The sequence below is a fragment of the Tupaia chinensis genome, unplaced genomic scaffold (genome assembly GCF_000334495.1).
Source record: "Tupaia chinensis unplaced genomic scaffold, TupChi_1.0 Scaffold000089_1, whole genome shotgun sequence".
In the NCBI taxonomy this organism is placed as follows: Eukaryota; Metazoa; Chordata; class Mammalia; order Scandentia; family Tupaiidae; genus Tupaia; species Tupaia belangeri.
In genome coordinates, this window is record NW_006159551.1 from 726,570 (window position 1) to 752,705 (window position 26,136).

Genomic DNA, 26,136 nt, shown 5'->3' on the forward strand with positions numbered 1-26,136 from the left:
AGTGAGTAGTACAATGTCTGGCATGTAGAAAGCTCTTAATAAATGGTGACTATTATTTATCAGTAATGTATGTAATCATCAGTGTTTGTTTTTTATTTCTAATAGATTTCTCTTTATTTTACTTAATTATTAGTAGCTTTTGCTTAGGCAGTCTTTTTAAATTAATCTTGGAAAATTTTTGAGTGCATTGTCATTTTTTTTTTTTGAAAGAGTTTTTTTTTTTTTTTTTAAAAGGTTTTTTTTTTTTTTTTTTTTTTGCTATAGGTCACGTGCACTCGCCAGAAAGACAGAGAGACAGAGAGAGACAGAAAACAAGAAATCACCCCCCAGGGATGATGGCCACTCCTCAGTCCCTTCTCCTCCATTCTCCTCTCAGGATCCTAGACACGCTTGCACACACGGCCGGCGTGAGTTTAAGCCACCGGGTCCAGGACTCGAACTGTGGTTGACTACATGAAAGTTTAGCGACATAGCAATTACGCTAACTGCTGGTCCCACATGTTGTCATTTTGATGTTGAATTTAATAGAGAAGTGGACATGGACTTGTGGAAAAGATGTCTTCAAGTAGGCTAGTGATTTTTGTCTTTACGAAAAAATTTTAATGCCAGAAGATGTGTCCATACATGCAGGAGAGATAGAAGCACAGAAAGAGAGGGCATTCCTCCATGGGGCTGGGTCATGCTGCAGGCCTTTTTGCTTCCAATTCTCCATATTGTGAGGATCCTTGGCCTCCGGGCATAGACCTGGCTGTTTTTTGAGTTTCAGGGACTAGAACTCACACGCTTGCGAGACATGTGGGATCCAGCTTCCTCTGATCAATGCTTAACTGCTACACTACAGGACCAGCCCAGGCTTGTAATTTTCGATGGACCTACTTACATAGGTCTTCCTCTTAGAAGGTAAAATTATACTTCAGATATACTGCTCAGTATCTAACTATGGTATTTGTTCTGGAGACATTTCTGAACAAGTAGTTGAAAATATGAGTTGTTCTTATTCATGTCCCACCATTGACTGTGGACAAGTCATTTAACTTTTCTGTTTCTTGGTTTTGATGTTTATGAAGACAGAAAAATCATTATGAGATACTTAAACCTTGCTATTTTAAACTGAGTAATTTCTTGTACTGGAAATTAGAACTTTTAGGCATAGATCAGAAAAATAAAGTACAAGAGAGCTCTAACATAAGTCACTGTTTATAAAATTCTAGTCTCTCATTGGAAGAAAGACTGAGATGGTTTGCAGCTTTATAGGAACTAGAAAGGTAAATTGATACCAGCAGGAAGAAAAGAATAGCAGTTAGTACAGGTTGAGTGTATCTTTATTTGATGTGCTTGGACCCAAAGTATCTCAGGTTATGGATATTTTTGGATTTTAGAGTATTTGCATATATGTAGTGAGATATTTTAAAAATCTTTTTTTTTAGGTTTTTGCCGCAAAGTGCATGTGTTTAAAGAGAGAGAGAGAGAAACACACACACACACACAGACACAGAGAGAGACAGAGAGCGTGAAATTGAGAAATCACCCCCTTCAGGGAAGATGGCCATACCACAGTCCCTTCTCCTCTACTCTGCTCTTGGGATTCTGGGCCTGTGCACACATGTGTCCTGTGTTGACATTTTCAAGGTGCCTGATCTGGGACTTGAACTGTGATCAACCATGTGTGAGTCCAGTGCCTTAAACACCATACCACTTGCTGGCCCCTAAATTTTTTTGTTTTATTTTTAAAGCCAGAGTATGTGTGCATGAAAAAGAAAGGGGCCTGGTCATGCTGCAGTTCTTTTTCTTTTAGTTTTCTGTCTCATCAGGATTGTGGCTCTGTGCTCATATGACTGGTGTGTAAGATGCTGGGTTGGGTCTTGAGCCCTCGTCAGCCATGTGGGATCTGGTTTCCACTGCACAGAATTTAACTGCTGTGCTATGGGGTCGATCCCTGCCTCCCTCCATTTTGAGCTATTTTGGGATGAGATTCAAGTCTAAACACAAAATTCATTTATATTTCATATACACATGGCCTGAAGGTAGTTCTACATAATATTTTTGTATTGTAGCTTTTTTTTTAAATGCTAGAAGATGCATGTGCTCTCCAGAGAGAGAGAAAGCAAGAAAGCACCCCCTTCTCCAGAGGAATGATCACACAATTCCTTCTTTTATTTCTCCATCATTTTGGGATTCAGGGCATGCATGCTCACGGGCCCAGTGTGTTTTTCAAGCTGGTGTGTCTGGGACTAGAAAGATGCAGTCAGCCACCTGGAATTCAGTTCATATAACCACCAGGCCATGGGATGGCTCTTTTGCAGCCTTTGGACTGTAACCCATCTTGTAGGTGTGGAATTCCTCACTTACGGTGTCATGTTGGTCATGGTGTCATGTTGGTGCTCAAAAAATTTTGGATTTTTGAAGCATTTTGAATTTTGAAATTTTAAGTTAGGAATGCTAATCCCTCTGGTATCTGCCCTCTAGAATTTAGTACTATGTACAAGCACATACTTAACATTATATTTTTAAATTTGAATAAGAGCCTAATGTCTGTGGTGTACATGGTAATTTTTTAACTAGGATTTACAATTAGAGTGGGCTTAATCGCTATTGACAGCTGTGAATTTGCAGTCCCCTTGAGGCACTGGTTGCTGCCTTTTTGGAACTTCCTGTATTATGGGGGGAGAAAACATGTTCAAGAAGGAATAGGAATAGCAAAGGAACAGTCAATGGCAAGAAGTTTTGTTGGATTCGGTGTAACTTGTGTGAAGGAAAAAATTTTAAATGGCTTCGAAAAGTAAATTGAGTCAGTTCCCGTAAAGCTTTGACTGAGTTTGGATCTGTAGACATGGGGAGTCACTGAAGAATTTTGGTCAGAGGAATAAGACTTGTGTTTCCGGAGCATTACTATGGTAGCAATATAGAGACCATCCAAAGGAAATTGGTTACAAGGTTATTACAGTACAAGAGTCTGGTTGAGATACAGTGAGGGAGGGCAGGGAGTTGGGGAGGAAGGGAAAGCTGCACGTTACCATGGCGGTAGAGTGAGTGCAGTTAGACCTCAGATATGTCTGGGCAGGGGGTAATTTGCAGTCAGAGACCCTTCTAAGGATTTGAGTGACTATGGAAATATGGTTATATTGTACCATCAACAAATAGCAGTTATGGGATGGAGAAGGGGGAATAGTTTTAGAAAAGAAAGATGAACTGAGTGTAAAATGTGTTACATAAAAAGTGATACAAAGGGAATGCCATTTGGGAATAATATGCTGTTAGTACTGTATTAGGTACAGTGGGACTAAAATTGGGAATTAAAGTTTTATCCAATTCATCACTTTGTCCTCAGGAGAAATAAGAGACATTTGAAAATCCAATACTTGCTTATTTTCGAAAGGGTAAGTTACAGAATAATTTCTTTTTGGTGATTGGTATCAGTTATCCTTCCCTGCTGATTACTTGTTTGCTAAAGTTTTGTACACAGAACCAAGCATATGTTCTCTGCTCCTCCAGAATTGCTGTTGGGCTGTCCTGGTTTATTAGTAGTATTTATGTATGTTCATCTGTGGCCAGAATGCAGGCTGCCCAGAAGAGGTCAAATCACAGCCCCTGCAATAGCTGGATAAAGGCTATGTATGTTTTCAGTGTGGCCGAGATTCATTAACAGGCTCCTGAAGCCTTAGCAGTCTAATTTGAAGAGGAATATTTCTTTCTTCCTTTTTTCTTTATTATTATTATTTATACATTCAATCACTATACATCCTTTAGATTATAAAGAGATTTTACCCAGCATGATATAACTTTAGTCCAGCCCAGTTGAGAATACTATACACATCCTCATCAACAGATAATAAATCATATCTGTGTCCCACAAATATCTTACCTCTCTATTTTTTCCCCTACATTTCCTTTCCTATGCTCTTCCCTTCCCACACTCTCCTTCCACTTTGTCTCTAGTGTCCATCACAATTTTTAATGCTTTTATGTCCTCCAGACTTTCAGTCTCTACTATAGAGTGTGGACTGTCGGTATATGTTAAGTGGAGACATGCAAATGTCTCTGTTTCATAGCCTGACTTGCTTCACTCAGCAACAAATCTTTCATATTCGTCCACTTTCTATCAAATTCCAGGGACTTGTTGTTTTTTATGGCTGAATAGTATTCCATGGGGTATATGTGCCACACTTTTTCAATCCATTCACCTGTTTGTGGACATTGGGTTGGTTCCATGTCTTAGCGACTGTGAATAATGCTGCAATAATTTTAGTTGTGCAAGTCCTTTTCCGACTGAGCGTTCTCCTGTCCTTGTTCTATCTGAAGGTCTTAGTGGAACCTCCATATTGTTCTCCACAGTGACTGGACCAATTTACATTTCCACCAACAATGTAGGAGTGTTCCCCTTTCACCACATCCACTCCAGCACTTACTTTTTTTTTTTTTTTTTTTAATCTTTGGCATTTTGACTGAGGTTTGGTGGTATTTCATTGTGGTTTTGCTTTGCATCTCCCTTATGCTGAGGGATATTGAGCATTCCCTCATGTTTTTTTGGCTGTTCGTATGTCTTCCTTAGAGTGTTGTTTATTCAGCTAATTTTTCCATCTTTTAATTGGGTTAATAGTTTTCTTCTGGGTAAGCTGCTTGAATTCCCTGTGTATTCTGGTTAACAGTTCCTTATCTCAATTCTCTCCCATTCTGAGGGTTGTTGATTCACACTAGTTCTGGTGTCCTTTGCTGTGCAGAAACTTCTTAATCTGATGTAATCCTACCTGTCTATTTTCGGCATTATTGCCTGTGCTTTGGGGGGTGTCTTGCTTTAGAAGTCTTTGCCTGCCCCAGTGTCTCCCAGAGTTCCCCCAGGGTTTTCCACCAGTAGTTTTCGCGGTCTTAGGTTTAGATCTTTGATCACTGTGAGTTGATTTTTGTTGAAGAGGAATGTTTCTATCCATGGAAAGTTCCTGGCTTAGGTTTGTAGACTGTACTGAAGAGAAAATTTTTATGTATAGTTGTGTGCTTTAAACCTAAAGGAAATCTAATTGCTTGGGGTTTAAGTTGAGATTTTTCCTTAGGTGATAGGTAAACATCTAGGTAAATATCGTTAGACTCACAATATAGTTTTTCTTCCACTCAGATTACATGCCTGATTATTTTACTGCACAGTTGAAAGGGCAGAGTTTGGCCTTCAGTCTTAGGCTGTTTGATAACTGCTTAGAGATCACTTATAACAGTCTAATATGGATTTAAAGTGCTCAAAGATACAGTTCATTTTTGGAACATGTGGATGCTACCATAAATCAAGTCAGGAATTTGCCATATTACCTTCACTGTGCCATTTCTTTATTTTTTAAATTTGTCACAGGGCATGTGAGCTCATGAGAGAGAAAGAGAGAGGAGGAAGAGAGAGAAGCACCCCTCCCCTCACAGGGTGTGGTCATGCCACAGTTCCTTCTCCTCCATTTCTCCTGTCTGGATTTTGGGCTCACATGCCCTGTGTGCTTTTCAAGCTACCAGGGCTGGGATCTGATCTGTGCAGTTGACCAGGTGGGATGTGCCTTCCTTAACCACTAGGCCATGGGGCTGTCCTCGCTGTCATTCTTTAGGGTAGTTAACATAAAAATTCTTCCTAGACGCACTACTGTTGTTTTAATCACCCCCCACCCCCCTCCAGCACACAGGGAGTATTCAGTAAGAATCTTTATTTTAATTAATGAAACACACTTGACTATTTTATAAAGTGCTTTCACACAGTGTATTGTATAATTCTTTTAGTCCCCTCGATAAATAGGTATTCATTGGCTTGTGTCAGGTAAAGAAAGGTTAAGTGACACAGTTGTTACATGGGTCTGGAATTCAGTTCTCAGCCTGGAAGTTCTCTGAAATAACGTGAGCTGTGATGAATCTGGGTTCGTGTTCATAGACAAGTCCTTTTGTATCTTGCTTTGCCACTTGGTAAGTACTGCTCTTCCAAGTCCTATGATTGAAACTAGTTTATGCTGTTCTCTATGCAGTTTTAGTTTTCTTTGACTTTCCATTGCCAAATGTTTTAGGTCAAGTTTATTGGTTTATTCCTTCCCTATATTATCTTTCTTAGGAACACTTGTAAAGTTTAGTATTTGTTCTGTCAGGTTTTGGGAGAGGGGCTTAAATTTGTCTAAAGTTGGCAAAATGAGTGTGGGCAAAGGATGAAAGAAGTATGCCTTTAAATAGAAAGTGAGAAATCACCCCCCAGGGGGCATGGCCACGCCATAATCCTTTCCTCCTCCATTCTCCTCTCGGGATCTTGGGCACGCACGCACGCACGCACGCACACGTGCCCGGTGTGAGTTTAAGCCACTGGGCCTGGGACTCGAACCGCGGTCGACTACATGGGAGTCCAGCGACTTAGCCATTATGCTAACTGCTGATCCCTGCCTACAGTCTTTTTTCCCCGTTTTTCTGTCTGCTGGTGTTCCTTTTCTGTTAGATGACATTGCCATACTCATTAAAGCCTTGCCCCAACTCTTCTCCTAGCCAACATTAATTGCCTCTTGCTTTGTTTTCATAGCACATGCTCAAAATTGTGTTTATTTATGCTCAATGTTTGTTCATCTCTCCACTTCCAGACTGTAAATTCCCTTGTTATTATTTACACCCCTCAGTGTAGCACTGTGGGCCTGAGTCTAGGTGCTCTGTAATTATCGATTCAGTAGAGTGAAGCAGGGTAATGTTTAAGTATGTGGGTCAGGCATGTCTAAATAAGTCTCAGTCTGCCAGAGTTCTGTGACTTGTTCAAAGCCTCAGTTTCCGCATTGGTGATATAGGAATAAGAGTAGTTACCCCACGGGTTCATAGTGAAGTAAGACAGCACAGTACCTGGCATAGGATGAGAGCGCCTTAGTTGGCAGTAACCATTTAGTTGATGTGCTATTTGGGGATTAGGGAAGGAGGAGCATGTGCTCCAGTTAGATGGTAGACAAAATGGGGGACCAGCAGATGGCGTAATGGTTATGTCACTGTACTCCCACATGGCTGATTGTGATTGGCATCTCGGACCCAGCGGCTTGAAACTCAACGGTGGATGCGTGTGCATATATGTCCAAAATCCCAAGAGGAGAATGGAGGAGAAGGGCTTTCAGTGTAGTCATCCCCTCTGAGGGGAGGGGATGATTTCTCACTTTTTGTCTCTCTGTGCATGAGCCCTTTAGAAAAATCCTCTTAAAAAACAAAAGAAATGGTGTGTGAAATGGAACTCGGTCTCTCCTCAGGTGAGCACTGAGGGATTCAATTTTAGAGGGGAATGAAAGCTTCCTGAGTTTCAGGTTGGAGGTGTACTGAATACAGGGGACCAGTTTCTGTTTTATTCTTTTGACAGAGTCTTGCTGTGTTGCAGTCACCTTGCCTCAGCCTCCTGAGTAGCTGGGACTGTAGGCAAGCACTATTATGCCTGGCTTGGCTCTTTCAGATGCGGTGTTACTATTCAGTGTGCTGCCCAGGCTGATCATGAGGTTGTGCTGCTCCCGCTTCAGCCTCCTGAGTAGCTGGGAATATGGTGGACATCATCGTGCCTGACATTTACGGTTAGCTGGAAGACCCGTACCTCCCATGTGTTCCTGTGCCTGGGTTCTGATTCTCGAAGGCTTTGTTGTTGTTGTTTTAAATCATTTCATGAAAGAGAAACAAAAATCGAGCAGTCCCCCCTTATTTATTAGGGATAAATTCTAAAACCTTCCTCCCACAAACTACAGATAGTACTGGATCCAACACACAGACACACACACACACACACACACACACACACGCACACACGCACGCACACTTGTTTATTTTGATCTGATAGCTGAGATGGTTACTTAAGTGACCAACAGGTAGGTAATATACAGAGTGGGTATTCTAGACAAAAGGCTGATATGTGACCGAGGAGGTGGGGTGCAGTGGAATGGCACTGCATTTCATTATGTTACTCAGAATGGCATGCAATTTAAAACTTAGGAATTGTTTTAATATTTCTGAAATGTTTTCTTTCTTAAGTTTTATCGATTTATTTCTTCCATGAGGGAGAGAGATGGGAGGGGGTTGATAGCATCCTTAGCTGGTCTTACTGCACCCTGCCCCCAGCCTCAGCCAGCCCCAGGTCATGGGCACTTGGGTACCCAGAGTACGGGAGTACACAGGGGAGGTCTTCAGAAACAGATCTGGAACCTTCCTTTGTGGATCTGCCTTGCAGGGTGACCTTTCTTACCATTACCCAGTGTCTGGCAGGCCCCCTATTACTGGAATTGTCCAGTCAATATTTTTGAACTGCAGTTGACTATGAATAACTGAAATTGCAAAAATCTAAACCATGGGAAAGGAGGGACGACTGTAACAGAGTCCTTTGCTCTAGCCTACTATGCGTGTACTAGGATGCCAGGGACAAGCTGCTGAAAAAGGAACTGGTCTATCTGGCTTGTGTTTCCATTGATACATTTGATTGTAGTTACTAGTCTTGGCCTGGTGGAGAAGATAATGATTGCTCCATTGATACTTTTTTTTTTTTTTTTAACTATTTAAAGTAGAGGACTAGCAGAGCTTTCTTTTGAAATTTACAACCTCTCAATTAACCATTGAGTTGGTATTTGTTATTGTTAGCATCTTAACTTTGATTGCAAGCCTCTGTACAGTACTTCTGTTGAAGATGTCACCAGATGATCTTCAAATGCTTAAGGCATTATGAGTAAGTGCAAAGTAACTTGAGGGCTTTTAAGTTCAGACTGGGGTTCAAATCCAGGTTTTGTCACTATTAGTTGTGCATATGACTTTGACTTCAAGTTTCTTTGTTTTTAAATGAGGCCTGTAAGACGAATAATGTTGTGATGCTGTTAACAATGTTATTTTTATTGGTAGATAATCAATGACATGTATCCTAGCCAACAGTGATGGAGTAATCACATATAACTGGAAAACATTTTCATCACTTCAGCTTCTTAGTGTGCTTTTAATTCCCTGCCAGACTCCACTCTGATGCTAATAAGTGGGATTATAGACAGCTACTGAATAAATAATGATGTTAGTATCTAGAAGGCACTGCAATTTGGAGCCTGAGCAGTATATAATGACTCAGTATTTCATGACTGCCCATCACTGAAGAGCTGAGTCTCACTATGAAACAATGCTGGACCAGTGGAGAGGCTTTGCAGTGGGTTAGCCTTTCTTTGGGATACCTACAGAGGAGCAAGTAAAAAAGAGCCATTGGAAGAACATGTGTTCAGTCCATGGCATTTTCTGTAGCCATTCCAGAGCAACTGGTAAGTGTAGAAGCAGAGATTTCTCTACTCTTAGCTGAAGATTTATTGCACTCTAGTTGAAATTATTTTTAGCAATTTAGTAACTCCTTAATATTTTAAAATTTGCCAGAGGACGCATGTGCTCCCTGGAGAAAGATAGAGAAAGGGAGAAACACCCTCTGTGGGGGATGGTCACATTGTTATCCCTTCTCCACGTTTCCTTCCTTTTGGGATTTTGGGCACAAACGCACATGTGCCCTGTGTGCAGCAGGTCCAGGACTCAAACGGCACAGTCAGTGTAGTTTGTGTGATCCAGCTGTCATAACTAATGTGGCTGGTCCACTTAATATTTTTAAAAGTAGCAGCATTACTGAGTATCTTCCAGTGTGGAGCAAACACAGAGCAACCCTTATACTATTAGTGAAGTAGATAAGGTCACAAATTCATGAGGCAGAAAAATGTTAGAAGTAGGCAACAAAGGACGAATAAATTAGTCACCACATTTTACTGTATGGTATTGACAGTCACCAGCATTTACTTCTTCTATAAGTCTGTCAGGCAAAATAGTGTTTGTAAACATTTTCTTGTGTCTCCTATGCTGTCAAGGATTGTGTGGGCTAGTCTTTAAAGATAAGAAAGGGAGGATCATGTATTTGTTTTATGATATACCTACAGCAAAATCTTCATGGCTTCATTTATCTTACAGGTAGGAAAGAGTTGATGAGTTATGCACATGTAGGTGTCTGACATGATATACTGCAAGTCCTTGGGACAGGCTTAGAAGATTTTTCATTCTCACTTAAAGATACTTTGTCTAAATATGAATAGGAGTCATGGGTTAAATTGTAACCTAGAGACAGTTTCTGGGTAACTTCTCAGTAATGCCTGACATTTGTTTAATTGCAGCTCTCAACAGCCTCTAATGAATATTGCAGTTTCCCTAAGCAGTGAAGTTTATTTCCCTAGAAGTATATTGAGGCAGACCTAGAATATGTATAAAGTGGCTGTCAATTTATAAAGCTAGATTTCTTCAGAGCCCAGAAAAACTCCTAGAAATGGAGCTGAATGGGAAAAGTAGTTAATGGATGATATTTGACTTGGGAATTTTGAATGAGTCGGTTCAGTTCCTGCAGGGGGTCCTCTATAGTATTTTATCTTTCTTCCTACAGAACACAAGGTTCTCATTTCTACATCCTCACCAGTACTTGCCACTTTGTTCATTTGTTTTTCTAGTAGCCGTCCTAATGGGTATGAGATGGTAGCTCTTTGTGGTTTTGAATTGAGTTTCCCTAATGATTGCTGGTGTTGAAATATTTTCATGCGTCTACTGGCCATTCCTATACCTTCTTTGGAGAGGAAGAGAGGGGGAGAGGGCAGCCTTGGCAGGGCCTCCTCAGGCTGTGATCCCCTTCCCATAGCCATCCAGTTGACAAGCTGTTCATAAGGGGATACTGTGTCTGTAGTTGCTTGTTTGTTTTTATTGATTTATTATTTTAAGAGTAGCATCCTGATCTGGATTTGATATTGGTTATGCTGGCACAGAATGAATTAAGAAGTGTTCCCCCCTCTTCAATTTCTGGGAAGAGTTTTAGAAAAATTTGTGGTTTTGTAGAATTCACCAGTGATTATTATTATTATTTTTTTTTGAGAGGTTTTTGCTATAGTGCGTGTGTGCTCGCCAGAAAGACAGAGAAAGACAGAAAGTGAGAAATCACCCCCAGGGGATGGCCACGCCGCAGTCCCTTTTCCATTCTCCTCTTGGGATCTTGGGCATGCACACACACGCGCCCGGCGTGAGTTTAAGCCACTTGATCCAAGACTCAAACCACAGTCCACTACGTGGGAGTCCAGTGACACAGTCATTACACCAACTGCTGGTCCCCACTAGTGAATCTCGTAAGGTCCAGGATTTTTCTTTGTTGGGAGATTTTTGATTTGTGATTTAATCTCCCTACTAGTTACAGATCTATTTAGATTTTCTGTTTCTTCATGGTCCATTTATGGTTAAGTTTTCAGTTTCTAGGAATTTGTCCATTTCGTTTAGGTTATCCGATTTGTTGGTGTACAGTTATTCCTAATACTCGCCTAATTATTTTTATTTCTCCTTTTTAAAAAAATTTATTCATGAGAGGGAGCATGCGTGCACATGTGAGAGAGAAACACAGAGAGGTACCCTGCCCAGAGTCTCATCGTGCAGCAGTCCCCTTCCTCTAGCCTTCAGCATGTCAGGACCTTGGGCTTGTGTGCACTGGTGTGTTTTTAGGTCACCTGGAGGTCTGAACCTACAGTCGGCCATGTGGCTTCTAGCACTGCGGTTCAGTATGTCGCCTCTTGCGCCACTGAGGCTAGACCTGATGCTTTGATCTCTGTCGAATCTATAGTACTATCTCCACTTTCATTTCCGATTTTAGTCACTTGAGTCTTCGGTCTTTTTCCTCAGTATGTCTTGTTAAGAGTTTGCCCATTTTGACATTTTTAAGAATCAACTTTTGATTTTTAAATTTTCTCTGTTTTTCTGTTTTCTATTTTTATCCACTAGTCTTTAATATTTCCTTTCTTTAGCTAGGTTTTTTTTTTTTTTGTAGTCCTTTAAGTTGTAAATATTTTTTAAGGTTATTTGTTTCCTCCATCAGAGGCAGTGGCAGAGAGGGAGAGAGCTAGAGACACAGGCACCTCCAACAGGATCCTCACTTACCTGTGCTAGCCTAGAAAGTGGACACACTTGAACACGTGTGCACATGCACGTGGTGTGCAGAGGGAGGCCTCAGTAGGTGAATTAGCGACCTTTCATATGGGTCCAGTTGCACTACAGCTGTGTTGTCATCTGGCCTCTATTTTTGTTTTGTTTTTAATTGCCAGAGAGCATATAGACAGGTACTGGCCAGAGAAAGAGGGAGAAAATTCGCTAGTTACGTGTGGTCATGCTATCCCTTCTCCATTTATCCATCCTGTCGCAATACTGAGCATGCACGCACACGTGCCTGGTGTGTTTTTTAATGTAAGGATATGTCGTTCTAAGTTTTTACCTTAGCAGTGCTTTCCTTGTTTCCCATATGCTGTGATACTATCATGCTTTTGTTTATATTTGTCTCTAAGCATTTTCTAATCTCCCTTGTGAATTATTGGCTCCACTGGTTAAAACGTTGTTTAATTTCCCTCACTGTGTGAATTTTCCAGTTCTCTTTTTGTTATTGATGTCTAGCAAAAATGCGTCATGACTTTTCCAACAATCCAGTAGTTACAACATGTCTGAACAGGATTTAGTTTGAAGTACTAGGAGAGAAAAGGTTCGTTTGATAATAGTCCCTTATCAGAGCAACATGAATTCTAAAGTTGAGCAAGGACAAACATCTTTATGGTGAAGCTTGGGTGGAAGAATCTTAAAATATTTTTTAAGGTTATTTGTTTCCTCCATCAGAGGCAGTGGCAGAGAGGGAGAGAGCTAGAGACACAGGCACCTCCAACAGGATCCTCACTTACCTGTGCTAGCCTAGAAAGTGGACACACTTGAACACGTGTGCACATGCACGTGGTGTGCAGAGGGAGGCCTCAGTAGGTGAATTAGCGACCTTTCATATGGGTCCAGTTGCACTACAGCTGTGTTGTCATCTGGCCTCTATTTTTGTTTTGTTTTTAATTGCCAGAGAGCATATAGACAGGTACTGGCCAGAGAAAGAGGGAGAAAATTCGCTAGTTACGTGTGGTCATGCTATCCCTTCTCCATTTATCCATCCTGTCGCAATACTGAGCATGCACGCACACGTGCCTGGTGTGTTTTTTAATGTAAGGATATGTCGTTCTAAGTTTTTACCTTAGCAGTGCTTTCCTTGTTTCCCATATGCTGTGATACTATCATGCTTTTGTTTATATTTGTCTCTAAGCATTTTCTAATCTCCCTTGTGAATTATTGGCTCCACTGGTTAAAACGTTGTTTAATTTCCCTCACTGTGTGAATTTTCCAGTTCTCTTTTTGTTATTGATGTCTAGCAAAAATGCGTCATGACTTTTCCAACAATCCAGTAGTTACAACATGTCTGAACAGGATTTAGTTTGAAGTACTAGGAGAGAAAAGGTTCGTTTGATAATAGTCCCTTATCAGAGCAACATGAATTCTAAAGTTGAGCAAGGACAAACATCTTTATGGTGAAGCTTGGGTGGAAGAATCTTAAAAGCACTTTTTGGGCTACAGTTCTCTGACTGAAGATTTCCTTTCCTCCAGGTACCGGCCTGCCTATGGCTGCCATATGTGCCACAGCTTCCAGGCAGGGTTTGTCTGGGGGCAGTGGCAGAGGGGGAAAAACAGGGAATTGCTCTTACTCTGTCCTTTATGTTTCCTCTCTCCCACCCTTGCACACTTCCTCAGACCAGAAAGAAGACTTCTTTTGGAAGCTTTTCTGTCATGCTAGTATACATTTCTGGTGGTTGAGCTGCCTTTGAATCCAGATTGGGAGCTTAGAAAGAAAGAAAACTGGGAGTCGGTGCCAGATTGATTGTGCTCTTAGGTCCAGCTTCCGTCTCTGATCTGCCTGCTGCCACTTTACAGTCCTCAGATTGCTGCCGAATGCGTTCTGCCCAAGGTCTTCGGTTACAGTGGGAGGAACAGTAACACTGGATCTCAGCCCCGGGTGGTGATGATGGGGGCAAACAGTGAGTGCTTTCCTGATACCAGGCATTGTTCAGAATGCTCTAGGTGTTTTATTTTGCTTTTTAAAAAAATTCTGATGGCTTGAACTGCGCAACCATTTGGAGTCCAGTCACCTTAAACACCACACCACTGGCTGGTCCTAAATTTACATTTAATTTTTAAACAACCTTATGAGGGAGATTGTTATTTCCATTTCCATTTGTAATGTTGAGGCATTACACAGTTAAGGAATATGCAGAAAAGACACACAGCTAGGCAAGTGGTAAGGTCAGAGTTGTAACCTAATGTATAGATGTCTTTAGAGTCCCAGTTATAGCCACGAGACTATCACTACCCCTATGTCATTGTGTCTTTTTTTTTTTAAGAGGCTTTTGCCTTAGGGTGTGTCAATGTGACTTTTATGCTAACTCCCCTCGCACTCAATGCTTCCGACTTTAGAACCTGCTGCAGCCTACCTACATATGAATTGTCATCTTACATTCAGATACTGAACTGACAACCTAGTAAATACTGTATTTTCTAGATCTCCCGAGCATTGTCATTTCTTTTTTTTTTAAGAGGCTTTTGCCTTAGGGTGTGTGCAATGTGACTTTTATGCTAACTCCCCTCGCACTCAATGCTTCCGACTTTAGAACCTGCTGCAGCCTACCTACATATGAATTGTCATCTTACATAAAGGTGCAGATGTTTATTAGAGATTATGGTTGGATCCTTGATGTTCCTGAGAAATACATTCAGATACTTTAGAGAACTGACAAATTAGCAAATACTGTATTTTCTAGATCTCTGGAGCATTGGCATTTCTTTTTGGATCTTATATTATTATTGCCTCACCAGAGTTTCTGCATATCTTAGTGAAAATGCTGTACTGGGAATTTGGTTGCTGGGTGGTTGACTAGGAATACCTCACTAGCATATTAATTCACAGGTAAGGAAGTTGAATTTTTCCTTAGCGGGTTTTTTTTTTGTCTTTTTTTTTGTATATAGATTTAGTACAACGATTATTAGAGTGCTGTTAATGAAAGGTAGAGCGAACATAGGCAATAGTCATTAGAGACCTTTTAAAATGAATATTCTTCAGGAATAGAGGTTAGCAGAAATAAAAGAGTATTCAGACTTCTAATTGAAATTGTGGTTTGGAGAATATTTGAATCCTCAAGAGTTGTTTTTGTGAAGGAGGTTGCTGCAGAGAAGCTCCATTTGCTTTAGCAAGCAGTTAGAATTAATTAGTAGTTTCAAATCAGTTAGAATTAGAATGACAATCTGGCATTTAATTAGTAGCTGGAGAGTTCTATACCTTTATACTGTGTAAAAAGTTGTTATCTAGAGAATTTTTATCAGATATACTTGGTTTTCATAGCCTAAGAGAAAACATAATTATTATTATTTTTTTTACAAGCTTTAATATTTGCATCTAAAAAGAATTATTTAAAAATCTATGTTGCTGCCGTTTGAGGTGTTATAAATCCTGATAGTTTTATACTTTAAAAATAAACTGTCTAGGTCCTGTCCTCCAAGGCAGACTGGTCACTTGTCAAATTATCATAAGGTTAACATCAAAAAGGACAAAAGAGAGACCCCAGACAATATTAATACTAGAACTTGGAGATTTGCTTTCCTGGACCCTTAAGTTTCAGGAGTGGTCTTCAGCTCGGAAATATATCAAGAGTTCCTCTGACGGCAGAGAGGCAGTGAATACTTGAGTGGTTTGCAAGGAACAGTACAGCCGTTGAGTTAAACATTATATCTTAAGGGTTTGAGTGGGTCTGGAAAAGAATGCTCTATTTATTAAAGGCCAGCTGTTTGGGAGCAGAAATTCCTATCTCTGGTGGCCTTTGAGACTCAGGAAAGAAGAAAAGCAAAGGTCAGGGAGCAGCAAACACTTGAGATGGTGGAAGAAAACGAGCTAATAAAGGCTCTTCGGAGAAGTAGCTGTGAGAGGACCCAGAGGCACCTCTGCATTCTGAGAGGGTTTGGTTTGTTATAGTTCACTGTACGCATATAAACAGTCAGAAGTCATATAGCTAGTTCTGAAATTTAGATTTCCTGATCGATTTTCAAGGAGCACAATAGGCAAGATGTCCTATTCTATATAAATGTTAAATTATCTTTGGGGTCTTAGATGTCACTCCAGAGGCCCTCCTGGACACTAAGTCATCTCGTATTATTGCCCCCTCTGCTTTACATAGCACATATTTACTGTGTAATGTTTTTATGTTTATTTCCTACTTTCTCCTCATTTTCTTCTCTCCAATGTTGAATAACCCAGTGAATGACTAAGCGAATGCCAAAATGGTTTTGATGGGTTTGTAATACCACAGACGGAAGAATGAATAGTGACAGGTGGTTCATAAATCAGTACAGCGCAGGTTCATTATCTGTGTCTGCCATCCCAAAAGGCAGCTAGCTGTATGGATTGGTTGCTGATCATTGGATCATGTGTGAAGCAGTATTTTTTATTGGCCTGCCTACCTTAGAACACCTACACTAGGGTTCATAAATGCTTAACATGAGAGCTGCAGCCACTTCTTTTTCATCAGTGTAGGCACCACAGATGAAAGGATGCGTCACTTACTGAGCCTAGGTGGAAGCTGCTGCCGGTCACTTTGGATTGGCAGACTAGGAGGAACGTACTGGCATCCAGACCATGGTCTACCCAAGGGACCTACCTATGTGTAGCAAAAATCTGAGGTTGGCTTTATCTCTCTGTGAGTGTTTGTTTTTTGAAGTGTTAGACTTTTTGAATCCATATTGTTGCAGTTATACTAGTTTTGAAGGGTGATTTTGGAACGTTATGACTTTGCAGAAACCTTTATTTGATATGCTTCAGAGAAATAATTTGGAGTTTGTTTTATCTGGAATGATGGCCCTTGTGAATATTTTGGGCCACTCAGAGAAAAGGAATCCTGAGTATCAGTTTAAAAATGTGTGTGCTGCTTAATTCATTAGAAGTCTTGAAAAGTCTCCTCCCAAACAAATGAACAGACAAAACAAACACACTGGAATTTCGAGATAGAATATTCTTTGATGGGGGACCAGCAGGTGGCATGATGGTTAAGACACTGGATACTCCCACATGGCTGACCATGGTTCGAATCCTGGACCTGGTGGCTTGCTTTCTCACTTTCTCTCTCTGTGTTGTGTGTGTCTCTCTCTGGTCAAATTAAAAATAAATGAATGAATAAATAAAACTAAATAAATACTTCCTTAAACAAAAAAAGAATATTCTTTAATGATAAAATGTAACTGGCCAGGGCTGGCTGGTGACTCAGTGGTATCATAAAGCTCTGTGGTGCTGGACTCAACAGGGGAGAGTCCTGGGTTTGTGTTCTGAGGCTGTTTCCCAGGGCCTCCTGTGCATAACAGGTGTACACATGTATACAGGCAGGCTGAGGCTGTGAAGACTCTGTTGACATGTATGCCCCACTTCTGTATCTGTGTTTCTCTCTCATAGAAGAAATAAATACAATGTAACAAAAAATTTAATTACCTGTTATTTTTTAGGTAATGGTTTGTCCCCTGAAATTTCATGTTTTTAAATTTGGATGTTCCCTAAAATTTCAGGGGTGGGGACTTGATCTTGTAAGAATATTAAGCAAAAATTTCCTCATGGTATCCTAGGGTAAGGCCTTTGGCCTGACAAAGTAGTTAGGGTGTGCTGTCTGTAATTGAGTTCAGGTGCGAGTAGATGAAGAGCGTTAAATTCTTCCTTCTGCCATTTCATGGTGCCTTTTAGACTTTCCAGCCACCAGCTTGATGAATTAGGTGGATTAACTTCTATTTTATTTATAAATCACCCAGTGCCAGGGTATTTCTGTTAGCCATGCAAAAACGGACTAAGAAGTTGCCCCAGTGACTCTTCTTTCATGTGCTTTTTTGTTTTTGTTGTTGTTTTTAGAGAGGTTTTTGCTATAGGGCCCATGCCCTTATTGTAGAGACAAAAGGCTAGAAATCACCCCCTGGCGGGGGGATGGCCATGCCAGTGTCCCTTCCTCTCTCTTCTGTTCTGGGGATTTTAGGCATGCATGCATATGTGCCTGGTGTGAGTTTTAAGCCACCTGGTCTAGGGACTTGAACCTTGGTCAACTGCATGGGAGTCCAGCGATGTAACCATTACACCATCTGCTGGTTTCTGCCCTATGCTTTTTAAGTAATGTCCTGTGGGAGGAATTATATCTACATTTGGAAGTAAATCCAGATTTGCACTTAAAACTGAGAGCGAACTATTGTCTTTGGAAAAATCATTTAAAAAAAGATGACCCAAACAGTTGATATTCTGAAACTGGGTAAAAATGAACGCTATAATGATCCTTGATATGTCATTGTAATGAGTGATTCTGGACATATTTTCTAGCTTCTTAAAAAGAGTACTTGTGGGAACAGCAGATAGTTACAGTTCGTTACTGTACTAACTTCATCCAGTTCATTTAGAAATGATGCATCACTGATTTTATTTATTCCATTTTTAAAAATTTGACCCAGTAAATACAGTTCATAGCATTTTTGCCATCCAGTAGAGGATTCAGTCTGCTTACTTGTCTCTTTAGTCTCCTTTAGTGTGAATCATTTCTACAGCCTTTTTTGGTCTTCTATGACTTTGAAAGTTTTGAAAACATGCCTTTCTCTGTTTAATAGGAAGTCCTTCTTTTGGGGTTGTCTGCTGTTTTCCTTATGATTAGATACTGTTTGCATGTTCTCAGCTGGAATGCTACATCTCGTGTCCTCGTGGAATCACTTCTCTAGGCACGTGGTGTCCATCTGAACCTCACTGTGATACTAATTTTGATTACTCAGTCATTGTACAATTACTAATTTTTCTCTCCTTGTAATTAGTAAGTGGTTTATGGGGATATACCCTACTCCTCATCATAATTTTCGCTTGAATATTGGATTGCCTTTCAGTTTAATTACTTCACTAGCAAAAAATTACTTGTTATGCTTTTTCTTACTAGTACAAGTTGAAATATGAGTAATATTACCAGTAATTCCACTTGCTAGAGGAATATAAAATACATAGTAATACAGTCAATGATAAATAATGAGTATTGGTAATTATATTGATTTCATGTTTGAATTCAAATTTCTTTAAAAAATAACTAATTTGTTTATTTATTGGCTGTATCTTCTCACTTGTCAAGTATGTGAATTTTGGTAATTAGATATTTGAGACATAGTGTGTTTAGCATTTGAAAAGCAGTTTTTTTTTCTTGCCAAGAGTAATTTGGTATAAGACGTTTGTCATATTCCTTTTAAAAAAGTGGCTTGATAACCAAAGCCTTAGAAAAAAGATTCTTAGAGGAAAACTGAAACATTTTGCCCAAGTCAGTATTTTTCCCCTATTTTTTGCAATTTTTTTTATATTACATTGAACTGCTACTATAGATAGAATAGTCAAGCAAAGAGAAACTTCTTTTCCCATGTTGTTAACAGCATACTTTCTTTATTCACTTGAAAGCAGTTGTAAAATCTAATCTAATTTCCACTACATTAAAAGCACTGAAATGTATGTGGATTTCACTGTGTCCTCCCCAGTGTCAGATATCACAGTTTACCAGCAGCCAGTGCAAGGTACATCTCTGGTATACTAGCCTGATTACAGAATAGATGCTTTCCTGTTTCTGTTATCTTAGGATAGTGTCAGTAAAATGTGCGTACTCTGATTCTGGTCCACAGCCTCTAGTCTTCTGCCTTCCTGGTGGTAATTTTATCTTAGTTCTTCTCTTTCCTTTAAATTCTTGATGCTTTTTTATTTACTTTATTTTTGAGAACTATAGTAGTAAATTTAGGTTAGCTCTGCATGATGGAGTTCACAGTAATTGAACTTTTTGGGAAAAAGTATGCTTCAGTCTTCAGTGGACTGGTGAAATTGGGAAAAGCTTGCATATTTCTCCTGGTGTAGGCATTCAGATGCTTGCTCAACTATATTTTAAATGAAAAGGTGATGAATAAAAAAATAGAAGTATGGTACCAGTAGGTGGGGGTGTGGTTAAAGTACTGGATCTCACGTAGCTTTCTCCCTCGTTTGAGTTAACAGACCTGGCAGCTTGAAAATCCTGCTGGGTGTGTGTGAGTTTGTCCAAAATCCCAGGAGAAAAATGAGAAGGGATTGTGGTGTGACCACCCCCATGGCCATCCCAGCTGGAGGGTGATTTCTCACTTTCCCTCTTTCTGTCTCGGTCTTTCTCTGGAGAGTGGATGCGCCCTATCACAAAGACCTTTAAAAAACAAAAAAGAATAAATGTTAGAGCTTGAAGTGACTTTGGAAGAACTCTTTCAGGTCCTTCTTCTAGATAAGGAAGTTGAATTCCAAAGAGGTACTTGCAGGTGTTTAGTAAGTTTTATAACTGGTAAGATGATTCTCTGCCTGTGGAAATAGTAGTCTTCTCACTATCTTATTTTTCTTCGGGTTTATTATACCTAACCCAAAACTAGGGATACCACCTTGTAATTTTGACTTTATAGAGTATGCCTTGGTAAGTACAGCTCCGTCCACTGTCACAAAATTGTGAGTGCTGTGTACAGTCATGACTGTGTTAGAAACTGAAGGGCAGTTTATGTTTCATGTGTTATTTAAGGACACAGCCATGAAAGCATATTTTTATCTGTGTCATTTCCCCCAAGTTAGTGTTCTGGCACTTAAAGGGATCTTAAGGGTGATGTTACTTGGGCAAGTGACTTTACCTGTTTTGCCTTGGCTTTCTTACTTGAAAAATGAGATTAGTGTCATTAGTTTCATAGGGCTGTTAGAATAATTAAATAAATTAATACTGATTAATATATATTAAGTAGACACTTGGAGTGGAGCTTATATTATGTGTGTTTGGTTGATTTGTTAAAATAGATAAAATGATTAAAATTAAGTAGTATTTTCTAAACATCTATTTCTCAAGCAGCTAGTCTCAGTTAAACAACTTGCTGACAGCATAGAAATAAATTCTCAGCTATTTAGAGTACAACTGCCAACTGAGTTGTTTAACACAAGCTTTGAAAGGGATGATTAAGATTCAACACTAAGAAAGAAGTAGAAAATGCTTTCAGTTCCATAAAATAATTATCCTACAAAGCCCATGCATTGCAGTTGAGCACTTTATTGATTGAAGAGCTCCACCAGTTTTCTCCTTTGTAGCTTAATAATTTTTACTTTGTTCAACAAATACTTATTGAACATCTTGCTGTACTCAAGATACTTTGGAATTAAGACTCAAGGATTTGCTCACCTAGTTTTCTGTTGTTGTAGATTAGAAGCTGTGTTACGGGAGTTATTGTTAGCTTCTGCTAACAAGGAAAAGTAAATGGTGAGGAAAGAGACAATAGGATCACTGAGAAAGTTCAGGGCAGCCTGGTATACTGCAGCCCCAAATGTCATTTTATCTTGGTGTGGTGCTATAATTGGTCTTCATAATCTTAAGATTTTGCCGCCATAAGGACTCTTAAGGGTTATCTCATTTAATTTTCTTATTTTACAATTGATAATGTGACTCTGGAACTCTGAGAACATATTAAATTATATTGCATAGATTGTATGCAAGAAGTCAGCTAAGCATATATGGTATTTTAGAAAGCTATATGTGCAAGCTCATTGTAAAGTCTGGTACCTAAAATGTTTAGTTACCATTTCTAGCTGTTATATTATATAAAATATCTGTTATGGAGTGTACAAAGAATTATCTCATATAGAATTTTCCTAAGAGATTAGTTAATGCTTATCACAATAAATAAAATTACAACAAACACTTTAAGGAAAATAATAATCAATTGGCATTGAGCCATGTGACCTTGGGAATCCATTTCCTGTTCAAATGATAGTGGTTATTCACTCTCCTTAGATCATGACTAATTTTTAAAAATTTCTGGCAAAGGGCATAAAACAAAATTGACCATTTGTGCAATTTCTAAGTATATGATTTGGTAGCTAAGTATGTTCGCATTGTTGCATAACCATCACCATTAACCCTATCTAGAACTTACTTATCTTCTCGAACTGAAGTTTCATACTCATTAAACAAGAGAATTTTTGCTTCCCCCACCCCTTTCCTAGCCTCTGGTAGTTTGCTTTCTTTCCTTTACTTTATTTTTTAAAGATTTATTTAATTTTTTAAATTATTTTTTTAAAAATTATTTACTTAATTTTATTTATTTGTTAGTTTATTTTAATTTGACCACACACACACAGAAAGCAAGTCACCAGGTCCAGGACTTGAACCGCGGTTAGCCATGTGGGAGTGTCCAGAGCCTTAACCACTACAGCACCTGCTGGTTCCCCTAATTTTATTATTTTTTTATATATTTGCTACAGGGCACGTGCATTCACCAGAGAGAGAGAGAGGGAAAGTGAGAAAGTAAGCTGCCAGGTCCAGGACTCAAACCACAGGCAGCCATGTGGGAGTCCAATACCTCAACCAGCATGCCACCTGCTGGCTCTACTCTCTGGTAGCTTTCTACTTTCTGTCTGAATTTGACTACTTTAGATGCATCATACAGGTGATGGGGCTGGCAGGTGGCTTGGTGGTTAAAGGTGCTGGATTTCCACATGGCCAACCATGGTCTGAGTTCCAAACTTGGTGGTTTGCTCTCTCACTTTCCATTTCTCTTTCTCTCTGTCTCTGTCTGGTCAAATTAAAAAAATAATAATGATAATAACAAATGAAATTAAATAAATAAATAATAATTTAATAAGATAGCTCACACATGTGAAATAAGTAGTATTTGTCTTTGTGACTGGCATTGCAACTTAGTCTTATGTCTTCATAGTTGATTCATGTTATAACAGGTGTCAGAATTTCCTTTTTAAAGATTAATACTCCATTGTATGTCTGTCCCGTGTTGATATCCGTTCTTCTGCTTATAGACGGACATTTGTTGCTTCTACCTTTGACTCTTGTGACTAATGTGACCATAACATGGGTGTGCAAATTCTCTTTTAACACCTGCCCTTTTTTTCCTTGTTTAATTTTTCAGAGGGCATGTACACTCCCCAGAGGGCTTGTGGGGGGTGCACTGTGAGAAAGCACCTCCAGGGAGAATGGTCACACCACAGTCCTTTCACCTCCATTCTTCTCTCAAGATTTTGGGGATGCACATAGACTTGCCTGGTGTGCTTTTCAAGCCATTGGGTGTGGGACTTGTACCCTGCGGTTGGCCATGTGGGTTCCAGTTGCCTTAACCATTATACCACCAGCTGGCCCTGAATTTGCTTTTAATTATTTTTGGTACATACTCAGAGGTTGAATTGCTAGATAACACTATTTGTGATAACACTGTTTTAAATTATTAAGAAACTGTTTTTAGCAGCAGCTTTACTGTTTTACATTCCCATCAACAGTTTCAATTTTTCTACATCCTTGCTGACACTATTTTTTAAGAGTAACCATACTGATAGGTATGAAGTGGTACCTTTTTGTGGTTTTTATTTGCATTTTCCTAATGATTAATGCTGTTAAACATATACTTATCGGCCATTTATATGTCTTTTATCATTACTAGTTTTGACTTACATATTTTATTTTATGTGTTTGCTCATACAAATCATGTGAAAGTTTCAAAAGTTGTAATCTCTGGTATAAGTGAAATTAGTGATTATGGTTGTATTTGCCTTCTTTCCCCCTGAAATCAACCAAAACTCCATTGAACAGGGAGGAAAAAAACCCCAGCAGAAATTAATTTGTAAAATCAACATTCAGTGTGCTTAGGGCATGTCGACAATTGTGTAATGCATATGTGGCTAGCATAAGGTCACCCCAAACAATTGGCCAGTGTTAGGACCTTGAAAATAGTCTCATTTGTTTATCCTTGTTTTGAGATACTTGCTGATTCTGGCTCTTTACCTAAAAAACAATAAGATTCAGAACAACAAAAAATTAATTTTTCATAAGGTGGCTCTGATATAAATGGATAAACTCAGTATTACCTACCCATCACACATTAAGATGTTTCATAGTAGCAGTCGAAATAAAAGATGGCAAGAAACATAAGACTTATAATGAGAATTGTGATACTTCACTTAAGGATAAAAAAGGTAGGAATGATTGAGTGGACAAAACTATGTGCTTGGATGGAGAGACATGATAGTGGTTAAGTGTTGAAAAAGGGCAGTTCTCAAATTAATACATTTAGTGTAATCCAGTTAATATTTTAACCTACAATAATTAATTTCTGGAGTTACTGAAGTGTGGGAGAAGAATTGAGATAATTCAAAAACATTGCAGACTGTAGCTCTGCTACGAAGAATAATACATGCTGTAACCTATAAAAATAAGTGAAATGTTTACCTAGAAATAAACAGACTAATGGAAAAGAATTCAGGCCCCAGGTAGACAGATATCTGTATTTGGTATTTGACTTATCATTCCTAAGAAGTTGGGAAAGTATGAGTTAATTATTGGTTATCCATTTGAAAAAAGAGATCTTCTTGTATCAAATTAAATTCTGGATGGATGAACATTTTAAACTTGAAAAAGTTATACAAATTTTATTTAAAAGACCTAATTTTAGTCTTATGACATTCTTATAAGCCAGAAAGGTAACGTTGATTATGTAAAATGATAAACTTCTTTCAACATGACAAAATATCTTATAAACCTTGTTAAAAGACAGACTCAGAAAAGCTATTCAGCAGTGTATTTTAAGTTATCGTCAAAATAATTTAAATGCTAAAAGCAGGAAACTGAAATTTTACTTAAGTTTTTTTATAGTTTATGCATGAAATGATTATGTGTAGGTGGGAGATTTTTGTAATTTTTATATGTATATGTAATATGAGGTTTTTGTTTTAAACTTAAGGAAATTTGTAAAAAAAATTACCTTTGTTTTAAAAACATCTTTCTTGTTTTGAATGGGAGACTTTGTATTAACAAAATACTGTTTTTCTTAGAAAATTGTAGCTATAAGGAAAGTTTTTTCTTAAAATTGTTCCCACCACTAAAAAGTCTAAATTATTTACTAAAATGGGTGCAAATGCAATGGTGATGCTAGAAGGTTATACACCATTATCTCGCTTTATAAATACTGATTAGTCTAACTTTATTGTGTTCAGTCAGGTCAATTCAGTGAAGACATGATACCTACAGTGGGCTTCAACATGAGGAAAGTAACTAAAGGTAACGTCACAATAAAGGTATGTCAGTTTCTTGCTGTACTGATCTAAATTGTTATTATATACAATTAGGTATTTTTCTGTTTGCTTCTTTGCTTTTTCTTCAGTATTTGCTGTTCGTAAGTAATGAATGGGCATAATTCTCTTAGAGAATACATTCATTGATTTTTGTTTCTGTAATAGTTTAAATTCATAAAACTTGAAATGTTATTAAGTACCCATAAAAAAAAAAAACTTGGCTTATGAGTAGACAGAAATACTATTTGGGATTTAGTTGTTCCTAGGAAATATAGATTCCATCTTTAGAGTATTTGTAATGTGGTATTGCATGATTTAATGAATGATACATTAAAAGGTAAAATAATTTATTATACTATTGATAGTTTAGTATTTGTGATAGCAAATACTGTAACGTATTTTATCCTTTCTCTACTATTAAGCCCTTTAATTGAAACCATAGCACAGGAAAAAGTTAACTAGTTGTTTAACATCATTGTCTTTGTAGAATGAGCTTTATAGGGTAATGGACTGCTGGAGTGTTTTTAGAGGCATTGTTTTTATCATTGTGGTTTTTTCGTTTTTTTAGTTCAGTGATTCATGGGAATGTACTTTTACAACCTGGGACCTGACCATTTGGCCCAATTCTTGAGATCACAGAAGCTGTTCGCTAAACTCTTGATAAGAAATACCATGACTTAAGACTTTAAGTAGCCCAGTGTTCAGCCTGATGCTCTATAGAATAGGCATAGTAATGAAATTATTATGGACAGTGACTTTCATATGGATAAAATAATAATAATAATAATACAAGAAAATAATCTAGGTAGGTTTGTTGGCAATGCTATTTCTAGGATAATTTTAAAAGATTGCGCATTAATGTTTACTGAACCAGACAACTAAACTTCAGTAGTTCCTGAGCTGTTACTCTTTCTGTCTTGATACTCAAATCTGGATGATTCATGGTTCCATAGATTTTAAATATTATCTTAAAGAAATATATTTTTATATTAGAACTGTATTGGTTAACAGACAAAGTATAGCATAAAACCAGATCTTTGCTTAAACAGAATTTTAGTCCTCAATGTCAGCTTATCAAATGTAGCCTTCAAGTTTGAAAGTGGTCATAAGAATCCCCAGACCAAAAGCTTGTTTGAGCTTAGTTTTTTTAGGAACACTTTGGC

The 26,136-nt window shown here is 38.6% G+C and overlaps 1 protein-coding gene across 1 annotated transcript in view; it reads left to right on the top strand.

Moving 5' to 3' along the window:
• Positions 1-26,136, top strand: part of ARL8B (ARF like GTPase 8B) — a 50,771-nt gene that overhangs the window by 11,563 nt on the left and 13,072 nt on the right. The window contains exon 2 of the mRNA XM_006143048.2: positions 24,896-24,976. Within this exon, the coding sequence (XP_006143110.2) occupies positions 24,896-24,976 (81 nt within the window). The remainder of the gene's footprint in view (positions 1-24,895; positions 24,977-26,136) is intronic.